Source organism: Balearica regulorum, chromosome 15, assembly GCF_011004875.1.
Source record: "Balearica regulorum gibbericeps isolate bBalReg1 chromosome 15, bBalReg1.pri, whole genome shotgun sequence".
Taxonomy (NCBI): Eukaryota; Metazoa; Chordata; class Aves; order Gruiformes; family Gruidae; genus Balearica; species Balearica regulorum.
Window position 1 is genome coordinate 12073523 of NC_046198.1, and position 16946 is coordinate 12090468.

Consider the following 16946-nt stretch of genomic DNA (forward strand, 5'->3'; position numbering starts at 1 on the left):
TACTGAAATTCTTTAGGGATGCCCACGTTATCCGTGAGTGTCAATGCCACAAGACAGTTACTGCTGCTCCTTCTGAACAAGCAGAAACTTTATATTACGTTACACCCTCTTCTCTTTAGATTATACTATATGTAATGGAAACATGACATTAGAAATATTTTTTAAATGGCATTGGTACTTATTTGTAGTTCTCCAGTTGGAAATCTAGTTCCCTCAAGTCCTCTGAGTCTACATGGAAAGATGGAAAAGAAACCCTGGTGATTTTTAAGAAATCCCGTCAGAAGCACAGGATGTAGCTCCACTAGAAACACAGAAATGGGATTTTTAACGCTTGATATTTCAGTATCTACCAACACTAAAATCTTAAAGACCTGATTTTCCTCTCATGTTCATTGACATAATTGAAAATTAGTTCCACAGTGGCTCCCATGAATTTACACCCCAGCACAAAAAGCAGAAGCCAAGGCCAGATGTACAAAATTTCACGTCAACTGGAATTCCCAGCTGTGTTTTTCATCCAAATTGTTCATGAAGTATCAGGCACTTAGCCAAAATGGGACACTTGGAACATTTTCTAGACCTGCCCTTATGAAAGAAGCTTTATGACACAAAGGAACAAAGAAGAAAAACATGTTGGTGGCAGCTTGTTTGTGTGTGTGAATATAAAATAGTTTGTAAGGACTCAGACATTCAGAGTAAAGGGTATATTCCCAGTAGAGGTGAAAGAGAAGACACAATATATAACGGATGTCCAATGCAAAACCATCACCCAGCTGTACAAAGAGAGGGGGATGTAGATGAAGGGCACGACAGCACCATGGATTTGTTGGTCATGCTTTGCCATGAGCCCACCGACAGCAGAAGTACAGCCCAGAGGGAACAGACCCGTGCGGGGACACTGGCCAAGTTCTCCTCCTTCCAGGAGAGATCATGCTGTACAAGGTCTTGGTAAACTGCAACATATTTTTTTTCCCAAGCTATTAGCTGTTTTCAGCTATTCTGCACCTTGCTGCAAACTTTCAGAGAGGCTAATGTGCAAAAAAAATTGTGAATGGATGGAGATGTAGTCCCTCTACCTGCTTGGACAGAATCTTTCTTCTCCAATTCAACTGATTAATTGAAAAGTACATTAGAACATATAGATTAGTATTTTATAGTTAAATGTGATCCTGTCACTCCGCAACACCACCTGTTTTAGAATCATAGTATGCAAACCCATGCCTTGAGTGGCTTTTCATTTAATGCTAAGGCATGAAACACTTGACAGGGCTATTAAAAGCTGTGCATGGGCCAGTGAATGAATGATCCAGAAGGAAAAAAAATCACCCTATATTTTTGTTTAGAAAATACTGTTGTAGGTTGGGTACAACCGCTGCCCTTCTATCTAACATTGTCCTAAGGAACAATTATGGTTGTCTATGCTAAAATATAGATGTTGCAAGAGTAGTCTGCATCCAAGCACAGACATTATCACCGCTTAGAACAGACTACATGAAAGGCATAAGTCAATACTGGGGCTCATAAGTGACACAGCTTGTGTGTCTTTAAAAGGTAGGTAGAAAAACCCGTGAAGTCCAGAGGGCAGGTCACAGCAGCCCAGATCCAGGTCAGGACGGAGGCATTCCTGCCCTCAGCTCTGCTCCCACCTCCATGTTCTCATCCCCTCCCCTCGCAATGGTGCTCTTCTGATCACACACACAGCCTGTGCAGGGAGATGACCTCTCTGAAACTCACTTATTCTCAGCTGGATCAAGTCTTATAGCAGCTCCGGGTGTGATCACGCCAGAATCGGCACATGCAGAAGGCAGGAGTAAGAAAGTCTTGGTAAGAGTGACGGGGATGAGGAGGGCGAACAGGAGCAGGACGGTGAGAGCTCTGGTTTGGATTGGCTAAAGGTGCTGTGAAATTGCACTTTAAGAGAGAGAAAGAGAGTTTGAGCGGAGTGCTGGCAGAAAGGGGCTGTGAACAAAGGATTACATGCAGCTGTCATCCTGGAAACAGGATTTGCTATATCCTTAAGGAGTCACCAATTTCTCTGCATACCTGAAAAGATTTTTGTAAATCATGTGAGCAAAAAATTCTATTTTCCTCATTAAATCCACTTGGAACAATATTTCTTGTTGTGCCAAAGCTGAAGGTGAGGTATGGTGCAGAAGAAACTCGCAGGGTAGCTGTGGGGAAAAGAACCGCCCAGATTCCGCAAAGGCTTTGGTTGTGCTCCTTCCCAAAATGGAGCGAATATTCCTGGATCCAGGATCTATCAGAACCACTATCCCCTTGACTTTTCTAGCAATGTAAGAGATGTTGATGAGGGTTTGTGAACAAGAAAGATCCTCCCTTCTCTCCCTGCACACCAAGAACCCTTCAACTAGTATTTGTACCCAGGGCTTTTCAAAGATGCAGATGAACTTCATGGCAATTATTACTGCAGTTTTAAAGCATTCAAGTTTATTTCACTTCTCTGGTGTTCTGCAACTCACAGATTTAACAAATTCCTAGCAATATCAATGTGGTGCTCCAGCACAAAAATGCTTCTCAGAATGTGCCAAGCCACCATATTATAGTGTTTTAATTCTATAATATGCAATAATGTGTATGTAAACGGTACAAAATGTACCAACTTGTTCACAACAGTCTCATTACCAAGTGAAGTGATTGTATCAACATGTCTAAGTGGTGACGGTGATTTAAGAAGTCCAACATTTGGTCTTAAAAACAGATTATATTATTTATAAAGATCTGTGGGTGGAAAGGAAAAAGCAAAGCTCATCTGTCAGAAGAACAAATGAGGAATATATAACTCCTCCAAGGCATAATGACAGCAGAAAGAAGGATATTGTTTAAAGCTGATGAAGAAGAGAATTCATCCTATTCATATCTAGAGACCTCAATAGAAAACCTCAGTATATTCCATTACAAGATAGAAAAATACACTCAGTCTCATGAATAATGGTGTCTTTACTGTTCAGTGCAATTCGTCCTATGCTTCTGACTCTATGAGATACTAATTCCAGGTTTGCATCTGGTTTGAAAATACACCTGACAGAACCTAAACACAGGTTTCAAATCCTTTTTTGAATAAAAGGATGGACTTAAGCTCTGCTGTATGTGTTGCTTATGATGCATCTGGTGTTCTTCTGAACATAACCAAAGCTGCTTTACAAAAATCTGTAGAAATTATTTAAAGGATAAGCATTCTCACATATATATTATATATCATATTTTTCTTTTGTTCCTGTGAACCCAAGTTACAGCATTCACGTGACCCTTTTCTCACTGGCTACAGCACGGACATTTCTCAGCTAAGCCCCTCCAGCTCCCCTGCATTCCAACCTTTCCAGGACTCCCTGAACACCTACCACCAGGCCATGTACTGAAGAGCTTTGATCCAAAGTTAAACAAAAACTGTAATCCAAACAGCAATTGACTATTTAGACCCTTTCTAACCCCTCAGAAACTTCAATAGGAGCTTTTTTTGTCAGGGACATACCTGGCCTTCGACTATCCACTTGGAGATGGAGGTTTTGCCATCGTACCCTGGCCGGAACTGAAGCGTGGCGGAGCGGGGGCTGATGTTGGAAATCACCAGGTTGGACGGAGCACCTGGAAGTTCTGAAGAAATAGAAACGTAAATGAGAGATGGAAATGCTCTGCATCTAGGGCCCAGTAACACAGGTTGACATTCAGTGTTTCAGCAGATAAAATACCTTGGTAACAATTATAACAGAGCAAAAGCTGTGGTTTGGTTTGGGGTTTTTTTGGCAGAGTATTATGTACAGCGTTACTATTTCTGCTGCTCTGAACATGCACCACATTTTTACAGATGAAATGAGAAAAGAAAGAGCCCAGCTACAGAATTACAGCTGCTATTTTAGAGAACTTGCACAACTGACAAAGCGTGGTGGCTCGGAGGGAAGGTACTTCCCAGCTCCAGATCTGCCAGTCACTTCCCAAGTCACCTAATCCCACTGTCCTTCTGTTCCTCCAGAATTAAATGACAGTAATGATTGCTTACTTCTTAAAGTACATACAACTTTAATATATTAACAACAGAAAAAGACTCAAATTTTTGGGTAAAGTATGGGGAAGATTTTGTGATTCTATAGTAGATAGGTTTTAGAGGGCACTTCTGATGCCTCAATAAAGTAGATTAATTTTTTTTTTTTAATTTCTCTTGCAAATAAAGCGTGACCTTCCACAGGGTAAAATCTGCAGGCTCGATCAGATCTTTGCCTCACATCAGTCAGGCTTACAGCAGCATTTACATTTTTAGTATTATCTGAATTATCAACAAAAGCAAGCCAAGGAAAGAGATTATAGATTGTTTAGAATAAATTCGCAATAGTACCTGCATTTGTAAGTAATGGAAATTAGTGTTATAATCAGTAATCATTCATAATGTTGTACTATCTGCAAATGCAACAGGCAAAAAATAAGCAGCTTTTTGACATATATTTCACATATACACAAATACACAATATTTCCTGATTCTTACTTCACATTTGTGGGAACTATGATCGATAAACTAACCCTGCCCAAGTAGGATAATGCTGTTATCTGGCTAACAACAGGGAGCATGGCATTGATCTAGTCTACAGCTTGTCACAATTACCTATGATTAGGTAAAAGAAAGGCAGGCATACTTCAAGATATACAGAAAAGTTCAAAAATACCGGAAAAGGGAAAAAATGGGATTACCATCAGTGAGGTACACTAACTGCTCCACTTTGGAAAATTCTACTTGTATAACCTATAAATTAACTGAAACTGCTTGTCTGAGCTAAGAATTGCTTTTTAGTTTGCTTTCTATACTGGATGAGGGAGAGTGCAGAATTTTAAAAACAAAATGCAAAAAGGTTAAATGCACAGGTATCCAAACGGTGACTCTGACAATGCAGTACAGGACTGCAAATCTCCTCCCAAATCTTTCTCAGGCCACAACTCCCAAATCTTGTAAATAAGATTTTACTTTCATTAGGCAAATATCATCTCAGAGGTGACATAAGCTATATGACTTATAAATGGAAAAACCTTTCCTTTTTAACAGCATCCAGACTCTATTTTTCCCCCAAAGCAACAATTTTGAATTGATTCAGGCTTCATTCTTATGTTATTTTTGTAAATGTCAAGAGATTCTGTGTTGTGTCCACTTTATTACTTTGTCCTTCCCTTCTGCCATCCCTACAACTTCTTTTGCATGTGTATCAAACAACCTCAGCTTTCTGGTAATTTCAAATTGTGAGTGTGTTCATGTTAACGATTTAATCTGTTTTACAAATTAAATTTAAATTACATGGTAAAGAATTCCAATGCTTTGCAAATAAAAACATTTTTATTATTACTGAACTGAAATAATTTATGATCTTTAGAACACAGAAACATGAAGAAACAACCCATTTTAATTTGTTTCATGCAGTTTCACCAACCTGGGGGCACACCAGAAGAGATGGTGGAGGACGTGACCCATCCGCTCCCTTTTGCGGTCACAGCTGCCACCTCGATCGTGTAAGTGGTGAGAGATGACAGCCCCGTGATCTTGTACTCCAGCGTCGTGTTGGGTAGCGTGCGGGCACGACGAGATTCGTTCCTGCCATACACCTCCCAGGAGATCTGGTACCCTGAAAAAAACATTACACAGAAGTCAGGGGGCCATAGCAGTGGTGGGCTCTAGTTTTTATTCTAAAGCACAGTTACACAATAACCCAGAGACTGGTAAATTCCTGCTTCTGCAAGATTTAGTTGTGGTCAATGGTGGTATGACTTGTTTCCCACTCTAATCCATCACAATCGCCTTTTATAAGCAGAAAAAAAAAAAAGTTGAAATAAACACTGGCTAAAATACACTAGTATTTTTTTAATACTGGTATTTCCAATAAGCGATTGATGTAGGTACCCCCTTGGGGTATCACCTGGCCACCAGATTACAGATCGGGGAGGACATGGAGTCTCAACAGTCCATCTCTTTTCCTATGACTACACAGTGCTTGCTATGCAATGGCTAGGAAACCTGGGGATAATCTCGCAGAAGGGTGGACTATCATTTTGCGAACTCTATGAAGCGTAAAGGAAGAAACACTGGAAAATATAACATCTTCTCACCAGCTGGAATATCTAATTAAAAATCTATATGTGCTTAGTAGGGCTACTCCCTAAGTGAAGTAACCTTCACTGCTGTATGTCTAGAAATACTTACAAATCTGACAATAACAATCAGGCAGGAACATTGTGGGAATCTTCTAGGAATGGAAAAACCTCTACTCCCCACTGCTTGCTCCTCACACAAATCCTTTAGCAGGGTGAATCATTATCTTTTCTTTCAAAACCATAGTGTAGCCAATGTATTGTCCAAAACTGCACTCACCCTGACCTCCATACTACTCTTCTATCATAACCAGGCTTTCCTTTTTATCACTTTTATAACCATTTGCCTTCCAAGAACTTTTGAAACTTTCTACTGTCTGATTTGCTCAATTTTACCTCCAAATCTGCTTGTCCTCCCTCTGCCCAGTCCCACTTTATTCTCGTTTGAACCCATTTGAACCTTAGTGAGCCAGTCTCCAGAGAGCGTGTCTGAAAAGTTTGCTTGATTGCAGCTTTCTTTGTGATTTGACTCAGGGGGGAAAAAAATACACATAGCTCTTGAATGCCTGTGAAATGGAAGTGAGTGAAAAGGACTAACAGAAAGGAACCCCACTGAGTGAACCATGCACGAGGCAAGCTGGCTAGAGAAACTCCCTACTGGGTTCCTGTTCCCATCAGCTAAAATGAGGAATTCAGACCAGTTGGGGGGCTTGAGGCTTTTGTCCCTTTATTTAAAAAAAAAAAAAAAAAAACCACCAAAACATGATAAGGCAATTAACATATACAAATTGATGTAGCAAAATACCCTATGGTATTGATCAACAGGGAAGTATCATCTCATGAATTAAAAGCATGGCAAGACAAATATTTCTGTGAGAGTTTGAGAGGTGTCAGATGTTATCCTTCCTCCGGTGCTAGCTGCCATCACTGACTGAGATTCCTGTTAACTTATTTTTGCATGAAAAAGGGCTCAGAGTACTCACGGAGTCACTAATTCTGGTTCAAGTGAGGGGGCATTTATAGAGAGAGGTGATACTTCAACTATTGCAGCTACACTGCAACCGCTTGTCTGACTGCACAGCCTAGGAGAAGAGGAAAAACTCCTGAATGCTCATCTGGAGCCGGTTTTAAGTAAGTGTCTGAATGGGAATTAATTAAGTCAATAATTTACCAATAGCTCAGAGACACTGTGGTGTTTTGATGCTCTCTGAAAAGGCTTGAGAATCATTTACCAGCAATCAAGAGTTTATGTAGCACAGGCAAGAGTACAATCTGTATGAAGATTTGAGAAAACTTAGGGACTCTATTGCCTTTCTTAACAGTGGGCAAACAGAAAGATGGGGGATGACTGTCCACTCTACTCCATGCTCAATGAAGAGACATGGAGGACTTGCAAACAGAAGGACCATCACAAACACCCCTTTCCTCCAAAAGCCGTGGATGTTACATTTGCTCCAGACAGGGCAACGTGGAAGAATGAGAACAAGTCCAAGGAAGGTGCAATTGTGCCTCTCCCCGCTTCCCACAGAGGACACGAACCCACAGAATGTCCATGTGCGGCCACAGACGGAGCAAGGGCCACGCCACGGCTCATCTGTCTGCCCAGGAGCTGCGGATGACCCTGCTACGCCTGCGTTGAACCCTACGCATGGACTGGCAGAGGGGATCGAGGAGTATCACCTCGGAACAAAACAAAATGGGTTGCTCAAAGCAATAAATAACGGGAAGATAAGCAGGGGACTTTTAATGCTCTCCCTACGGATTTGTTGCTTACAAACAATAGAAAGTTTCATCCACCATGCACTAGGCAATCTTAAGTGATTGAAATGTCTTCTCTCCCATCTAGATAAGCTTCGGATATACATTGAATGATGGTGATTATTCTTTGAACATTTTATATTTTCTCCCTTGTGACTACAGGGATGAGACTCAGCTTTCCCACCCATTAGGCACACAGTCTATGTATTTATTTACTGAAATAACGTTCACCAGAAAAAATATCCCAAGTTCACGTGCAAATTGAAGAAAAGGCAAAGAGGCAGCATGTACTGCTGGATATTTCACTCCCAAAAGTATAGTTAAATTCTAGTCATATAAAAAAATCAAACAGAAAATACATACATACATACTGAGCAGACACAAAGCCAAATGTAATTGTGCATAACAAAAGCAGATGAAAAAATGCTGAAGGAAAGGAACAACTTCCACCGTACCCCCAAGTAGCACTTAAGCCACAATGACTGACAGATGGGCAGAACTTTAGGACATGTGGTCGGTAAAAATGCACTCTCTGTTTTACAGACGTGATCACCGCCAGAAATGTGCACGGGGGAGTCCAGCCGGCCTGGGCTGAGAGTGTTTCCTCTGGCTTCAGTGTGAGAACAGGAAAGGTGCCACCGAGCCTTCCCGTATGCTTTGGCACTGCACCCTCTCCACGAAATGCTGTCTAACAGAAACTAATGACCAGAGGAGTTTCAGAAATAATTTTCTGTTGATCTGGAGTAAATTCTCTACAAGAGAGCAGCACACCCAATCACAAACTGTCCGTCTACATCCAGGTCCTCATAAATCAATGTTTACTGAGAGAACGAGGAAGATACTGAAATTTACAGCAAGAGTAATGGGCAATTTCCCAGAGCAGGCTGGCTGCCGGCACCACCCTCCGTGCCTTCCTCCTCCCAGCTCTGGTGCACAGAACAAGAAAGTCCAGTAAAGATATCAATGAGCAGAAATGATGAAGAATTGCCTCCCTAAGCACTCCAATTGCCAAGTAGCCCTCTGTAAATCTTTGAGGTACTCGGGGCACAAACAATTTTGCTATTCTTTTGTTCTACCCCAAATGCAATTTACATCATTAAGGACATTTCTTTTTCCTTATAAACTTTGCTGGGCACTTTTACACTGGTGTTTCTCCATGAACAATAGAGCTTCTTGAGTTAATTCCTTCTGAAACAATTTGTCCCAAATGTAACATGGTCCATCATCACGCTCCACCAGGTTTCAACCCATTCTAGGAGGCCGCAGCTTGTTTCTAGCAAAGCAATTCTGCAACACTAAGCACAGTGCCGCTAACTCGTGCTTAACAAGCATAAATATGACATCATCTTGCTTAGATAGCTAGGCTTGGGTTTAGGTACCTAAATTTAAGCACTTAGGCTTGAAGGCTTTGGCCATCTTCACTGAATCAATACTGCTCTGCTTTCAGAAGTCATTAGTTTCTGTTCTAGAACCGCTTAAAACAATGCATATTTCAGGAAGGTTACTGTGGTATATAAAGGCATAAAATGATCTGCATAAGGACTCTACATATACTATAAACAGCAGAGAAGACACATGTACAAATGGTGCATGTTACAGACACAGAGAAAACACTGACAAATGCAAGTCCTATCAAAATAATTAGACCTGTCAATGTTAAAATGCTTCAGGAAATTGGACTGATATAAAATTTCAATGTTCAGGGGCCAGAAAGTCTGATTTACTTTTCTGAAATTCCTAAAATGTATTTCATTTTTACAAATCACAATACAGTTTTTAAAAGAAACAAAAATTAAACATTTCATTGTCAATGCTCCCAAAACAAAATATTTTGATTCATATGAAATGATCCTTTCCCTTCCTAACTATGATTTTTAGCTCCAGTAATTTAAAATTTGGGTGCTTTCTTGCACTTCAAAACCTTGAAAGCCTTTGTTAAATGGAATGTCCATCCTGTGCTGCTGTAATAGTTTCCCATCCAAAAACAATATTGCCTCTGTTGATAAGAACTACAGTTTTTCCTCAACTATTTATAGCTTCCTTTATGCAAAATAATGAAGTTGCTGATGTTGTATCTACACTGGCATACAGTAAATAGATAAATAGCTTGTCAAATGGCAAACTCATCAAAGAGAAACAAGAGAGTTCTGAACCCTTGTGATGGTTTATACAAGATTAAGTAATGACATGCAAATTCTGTCACGCAGTCCACAGCCAGACCACTTGATCACAGATGAAGGATACCGCTGATTTCAGGCTTGGTCTTGATTGCAAATCTTAGCAATGCCAATCCAGATTCTGCAGCTGTAAACTCCATGTAGGAACCCCCCACCTTTGGGGCAAAGACCAAACACCGTCTCACAAAGTTTCAGCAATTTAGTAACGCAGGTGGAGTTCACGGAAGATTTAACAAGACCAGAAACTCCATGGGGAGCTGATTTCTAATACAGACTGCCTTTTCAGTGACCACAATCATGAGCTGCCAGTAATTGGACCCATACTTTCCATATCGTGCCCTAGCTGACATTTCAATTACCTAAAAGAGGGACCAGGAACCCAGCGCTCGCAGTAGCCATTTCTCCCTAAATGCTCTATTACGCAAACATGTTTTCACTGCAATGATACATTCTACCCCCCACCCACTAAAAAATAAAATAAAATAAAATAAAATAAATAAAATAAATAAAAAGGAGATAGCAGCTGATACTTGCCTGTAATGATGCCATTTTTCTCCACAGGTTCTTGCCAGCTGACCTTGAGAGACGTGTCCAGAATCTCAGTGAAACTCAGATGTCCCACCGCTCCTGGCTCTGGCAATCAGAAAAGGAAATCTGTTAACAGGAGAACCCCACATACTTCTGATCTGATTCACGTGGCAAGGTAATGGCTGAAGAAATAAAACACCGACCGGGGGCCAAGGGAAGCCTGCTGGAAACATCAATGAGAGCTGCAGGGGAGAGGGGAGAACGCAAGGTGTTAAGAAGCACTCTGGCTATCATCACATAAATTATTTTATCCAGTCATCATCCTGACCGTGCAGAGAACTAAAGAGAGTGGCAGCAGGAGACTTGCACGCAACTTGTTCTCTGCCTCTCTTCTTGATCTAATCTAATTAGAACAATCAAGCTGGCAATCCTGGAAATGATCGCATTTGCTGTTTTGCCTCAACGACGGCATGCGGCATTTACCTGTGCTGCTGCGTGCAGCTTATCTGGCCTGAGGTCTGTAGCAACACTGCCAGCACCCCCCTCACCTGGAAAAAGCCTTTTGGCTACGCAAGGTCAAACCAAGGACAGAGTCACCGAGCCACTGCTTGGATAGATTCTCTCAAAACAACTCTAAAAACGTCCAACAGAATGGCAACTGTCTTCTGTAAAATGAATACAAGTGTGTGAAACTTTTAAAGGATTTTTATGATGTAGCTCAAGAGCTCTTAAAAATTTCAGCTCCCTAGTGTGCAATGAAAGAACATAAAATGGAATGACTGTCAAGAATATGCCATCCTCCCTCAATTTTGATCTTCAAGGAAGACATCCTGACTGATTTTTGATCCAACTGCTGTTCTGTCTTCAATCGATGTACTGGAAAAAGGAGTTTTTGTTCACTTTATATTCACTGTGCTTCTGCCATTGGATCCCTGCCCGAGTGTCCTCCAGCTCCACTGACATCAGTTGGCAATTTCTCTTCTGCAATTTCATATTTTGTTTCCTCTTCACTTTAGTCCAGTTTCTCATTCCCCTCCAGCTATGATTAAAAAAAAAAAAAAAAAAGAAGCCTGCCAGTAGGTCGGCTACAACCACATTTGCAATTCTGCAATCCCAGTGAGGAAAATTTCCAAATCCATAATGCTTTGACTACTAGATATCACAGAACAGAAAGAACTGCTGATCTGGTAGCGATCTCAGGAATACCCAACAAGAGCACAGCAATTATGCGCTATTCGGGACCATGTATCTGCAGACACGCAAACTGCATACTTGCAAAGCTTTACTCCAATTAGCTCCTGCAGTTGCAGTCCAATTTTAATGTCACAATGAAAACCAGGTGCAGCTTACTCCAAGCCAGGACACATTGCTTCTGACTGCATGTCAGATTTTATTTGACCTGTAGTTCATCAGCAAATGGATCTGTTTGCACTATTTTTTTTCTAAAGGATTGCCTAACTTTGCTATACAGACAGAAAATTATCACCTGAGAACATGAATGACAGTCCTTTCAAATCTTTTTTCCCACCACATAAATCCTGAAGCAACTTAGATTCAACGAGTTCTCCGCAAAGATGCATTATACCATCCTGCACTTAACTTCTCAGGCACCATGAAAACCAAGGAAAGCAATTCTGAAGGATCAAAAAAAAAAAAAACCCGCTCTTTTCTACTGCTGAAGCTCCATGTAGCATACAGCTGCATACACCAAGAAATGTTTTAAATGTTTTACAAAATATAAGTCCAGCTTTCTCTAATTTTATGTTTCATGATGGAATTTTCTTGTGTTTAAAACGTCATGTGACCCCCAACATTTCCCTGAGATACTCCCAATGCCTTGATTATGCCCTTTGTCCCCCTTTGCACAAAGTCTTTAAGGCTCATTTCTGCAGCCTTTCCTTCAGCACAAATATTAATAGTCTCTTTCCTCTTCCCAGTTGATTAATTTTCATGAAATCTTAGGAGTCTCATATCTTGGTTTCTTACTCTTCCATACTCACTGAAATGAGCCACGGGGGTTCAAATGGTGTTGGAGGGAGAAAGACAGATGGACCTAAGACAGACAACCGAACACATTTACAAACCATCATTGCCCAAAGCCTCACTTCCATAGGAAAACAGGCAAAAAAGTTAAATCTACACACAGGAATCTAATGTATATTTCTCTTTCCCGCATGCCTTTTGCTTTAACCCCAGATAAATATGTATGAGTTTGTATTAATGGTTCGCATAGATCTCTGGCAATTAAACTGCTATATTTGTGATCTTCTACTCTAAGTCTACGATCTGCTTTTGGGGCAGAGCCCTAGCCTATGGAGGACACTGACCACAAGAGGAAAATCCACGGTAAAGTACTTAATTTCCTTCATATTCTTTCAAGAGTATCTCATGAAAAATTGGATTAGCACTTTTAGCCTCACTTCTGTGAACGTTAATCAAATTTTTCTTTACGGGAACACTGACTAACCTAAAAGATCTCTATTAAGGCAAAGTAGTATTTCTAAAAACAATACGCTAATGGACATATTAGACTTTTTTTTTAAATTCTGATTCGGATCTGAAAATGTGCAGCAGTGTTTATGATGCTCTGTGACAGGGAGATACTGGAGCGCTGGCCAGAGCCAAGATCACTGTGGACAACAGTTAGCTGTGAGAGCCACTGCAATTTAATTGTTACCTGCATCAGACACAGGCTACATTTGTTAGTCCCTAATATGTCCTGAGCAAACACTTCCAAGGGGCCACAGAGGCCAAAACATTTTCTGACTCGGGAAATAATTTATATGCTAGACTATCCAGCTCATCTTATTTCATCCTATGAGGTTGACTCCAGTTTTGCAAAATGAAACTTACTGTGTTGTTATGATCCTGGTTCTTTTATACAAATACTTGCAATATAATACAGATAAAGACATTTTCAATATACTGAATAACGGAAGGAAACAATCGTAAATTAATCATTGACCTCCACAGAAAGTTCCAGTACTCAGTTCCTAAGATCAATTCATATTTATTCGGATGCCTGAACATGGATTTAAGAACATAAGGGATCACAGACATAAACATGTTGTGTGTTAGCTGAACCAGACTATGAAGCTTTCAGCTTCTGAACAATATAGCAAATTTGTCCAGGTTTAGTCCATAATGAAAAAAAAAAAAAAATGTTTTTCATTTGCCACAGGCTAGAAGAACACATGTGGACAACTGGCCTAGGTCATTGTCTGATGCAAAGTAACTTGACAAGAGATGACAAACTGATTGTGAACCTGAGATCCAATTTTAAAAGCCCAGATTTGAAAATTCTGGCTTTTATATTCAACCAAACGAAATCCAAGCACTGAGATTCTCTACCAGTGCTGACTACTCACTGTCTTCCAGGGTGCGCAGGAGCTGGGGTGTGCTTCGTGGTCCATCGCCAGGTGTGGTGAAACACAGAACCGATGTGTAGTAAGTAGTGTATTTCTTCAGGTTGGTGATGCAGCCACTATGAACACCATGAAAATCAGGAGCAATGGTGACCACAGTCACACTTTCTGGAGCATCCACTGGCCATGCTAGAAGCTAGAAAATTTAAACATGGATGAGCTCTCATCAGAAGTTGTGTCTATTTGGAATCAAAGTATGTTTGTCTGCCAAAACCATCTTAATCTGATTGTAAAAAAACAAGCAATGCTGTTAAACTACTGTCAGCTCTGACACTGAACAGATGGATATAACACTGTTCCTCTGATAACTGGAGGGATGTGTATAATACTCACTAGTGATGGAGGATACACCGATACCGTGGAGGCATTGCAATTTTCAACGTCTGCTACTGAACAATGGCAAAACTATTGGGAATGATTGTTTGTATGACATCAGTCTTTTGTCTCTCTCTGGGCTGCTCTGGCCAGCCTGGATAGTCTCTGCTGCTGAAAGGAAGCTGAAGGAAGCAAAGTACTTTCAATGTGACTCTGAGATAAATGCTTTACCTTATTTTGGGGTTCCTTTAAAGATCCCACTGCCTGGGTACGTTAGTGGGATAAGGGAGAGAGAGAGAGAGAGGAGGGGGAAATCCTCCTTCCCCTCCCACAGGCCCCCAGCATCCCATTGACCTAGTCTAACAGGCTAAGAGCATTACAGTGTTCGGCGGTTTGGGGATATCCACGCTGTGAATGATTCAAGTGGTTCTGGAACTACAGAAAGACTAGGAAATGGTTGTAAAGATGATTACTACAATATTCAACACCTGGGTCCCAAAAGTTAGACTCCTGAAGACATTTTCATGCATTTAAAATAGCGTGCTTGGCAGATGTGCTCAGTTCTTCCAGGTTTCATTCATCTCAGGGATCTTCTGGGTGATCAATATTTTTTAGAGTGGAATACTTTATGTGTAGGTACCTAAACAAGGACTTCAAAAATTCATTTTTGGCAAATGATCTTGAAATTTTAAAACAATTTTTGAAATTGTCTTAATGGCTTAGGGGTCTAAAGCTTTAAAGTGCTTTGAAATTTTTATTTTGTTCAAAAATCCTTATCGTGTGGCTTACACAAGCATGTTAAAATTCTAGACCTTACTCAGTAGCTGTGTAAATCATGCTACTTGTATTGATTTCAGGCTCAAACACGAATAGATCCCTGAAATTAATGAGTCATATTTGACACATTTAGCCAATGTCTACAGTTTCGGAGAATCAGAAAGCACAGTTAGAGGACTATAAGGAGTAATTTTGTTAGGAATATTTCATATTTGAAAAGGTGCATTTTACAACTTCTTGAAATGCAAATAAATTTCAAAGAAAAGATAAAAAGGGAAAATGGGTGATGGAATGGTAAGTTTTATTTTCTTTTCTAAATCACCTTTGTGGATTACAATTGGCATTTATAACTTTGGAGGACTGAACTTCTCTTTTATAAGTACATTTCATTGCACAGTCTTCAGGAAATGTGCTGACAATAAAGGTGAACAATTCCATCAGTTAAAGGAAAAAATGGGATTAATCCTTAAGAAAAGCAAAGGCCTTGCTTTGACTACTAGTAATTTATAAATCATACAAAAACCTATGCTACAGAAGCACCTGACAGAGAGATTCTCACGCAGTCTTTGTACTGCAATTCACAGTCCCTATGAGAAACAGGAATGGTAAAGAGCTTTTGCAATCTACTGCAATCAAAGAAATACAAGGAAAGAGAAATTTTGATCATTTCAAAAGTTTTCACTGACCGCTGACAGATACAAATTTCAATTCAGTTATTTTATACCATTGCTTAAGAAACCAAACCATAAATTAGAAGTAACTATGCGATGAGATGAAGGATCTTTAGACTTAAACTCTGTTTGAATAAAACAAAGAATAAAAATCTGAAATATGACTTTTGCAAATCCAACTGAGCTCACCATGCTTGGACTTGCACCAGAAAATTAGAGTGCACTGCAGTCCGCTGAGCCCAAAAAGTGCTTTTATTCTCCAGAGTCTGAACAGAAGCCAAGTACTAATTCTGTACTGAGGTTTCAGGATATACTCCTGCAGCCCTGTCAGTCAGCTAGTCTTGAGAGCTGATTCTGTCCCTGGGAAAAACAGACATACCCATCTACATGTATGTAGTACTTCAGCAGCGGGATTCTGAAACTATCACTGGTTTTTATGAGAAATATATAGACAGGGAAAATACTGAAACTCCCATGCATACCTCTGTCTCAGTTTCTTTATCACTTTGAGAAATTCTTGGAGAAGGATCAAGACTTCCAAAACTTCTAAAATCCACCTATAATCCCTCAATTCACAGCTTTCCTTCTGAACTACACATCCTTCTCAGCTCACCCAGTGTTCCCTCACCCAACACCTAAATCATCCTTCCTCCTCCCTATTCGTAAAAGATAGCTGTCTTCCCTTTTCCTGCTCCGTGACTCCTACAAGATTACTCTTTGTTCTTTCCACGAATGTTTTTAAAACCTTCATTTATTATGCCGCTACCGCCAAACCATTGAAGGAGTTTCTATTAAGCAGTCCTTCCTGAGAGACAGAAATAAACCACTCCAGCTACCTTCTTAGCATACACTCCACTGGTCAAAGTACCAACAAGTGCTCTGTTAAGGACTCTCTGCTCTGCGTACTGTAATAGATATTGGAGTTGCCCCATCAACAGGGACTTATCACGCTAACTCTGTGTCATCAAGCATGATTAATAAATTTTACATTCTTATATCTCCCAAATCATCACAGTGGGAAAGTTAAGACAAATATTTAGTGTGATGTCTTGGTTCCTAATGAAATGAATGGGAATTTTGCATTAGAGTAAACAGAAATCTCAAGGTTGATTTTTAAGTGGCACAGCGACATATCTCCTGTGCTGACTTTCCAAGCCGTTTGACATTGAACTGCTTTTTGGCTGTGGAAATTCTCCAGGTAAATGACAAAGGTA

At 40.2% G+C, this 16946-nt stretch overlaps 1 protein-coding gene across 3 annotated transcripts in view; it reads right to left on the bottom strand.

The window, feature by feature from the left end:
- Positions 1-16946, bottom strand: part of SDK1 (sidekick cell adhesion molecule 1) — a 407664-nt gene that overhangs the window by 87031 nt on the left and 303687 nt on the right. For all 3 annotated transcript variants that reach the window (XM_075767122.1, XM_075767124.1, XM_075767121.1), the window contains 4 exons: positions 13913-14105; positions 10551-10649; positions 5427-5618; positions 3491-3612 (listed from right to left, as the gene is read on the bottom strand). In XM_075767122.1, coding sequence (XP_075623237.1) covers positions 3491-3612; positions 5427-5618; positions 10551-10649; positions 13913-14105 — 606 coding nt within the window. The remainder of the gene's footprint in view (positions 1-3490; positions 3613-5426; positions 5619-10550; positions 10650-13912; positions 14106-16946) is intronic.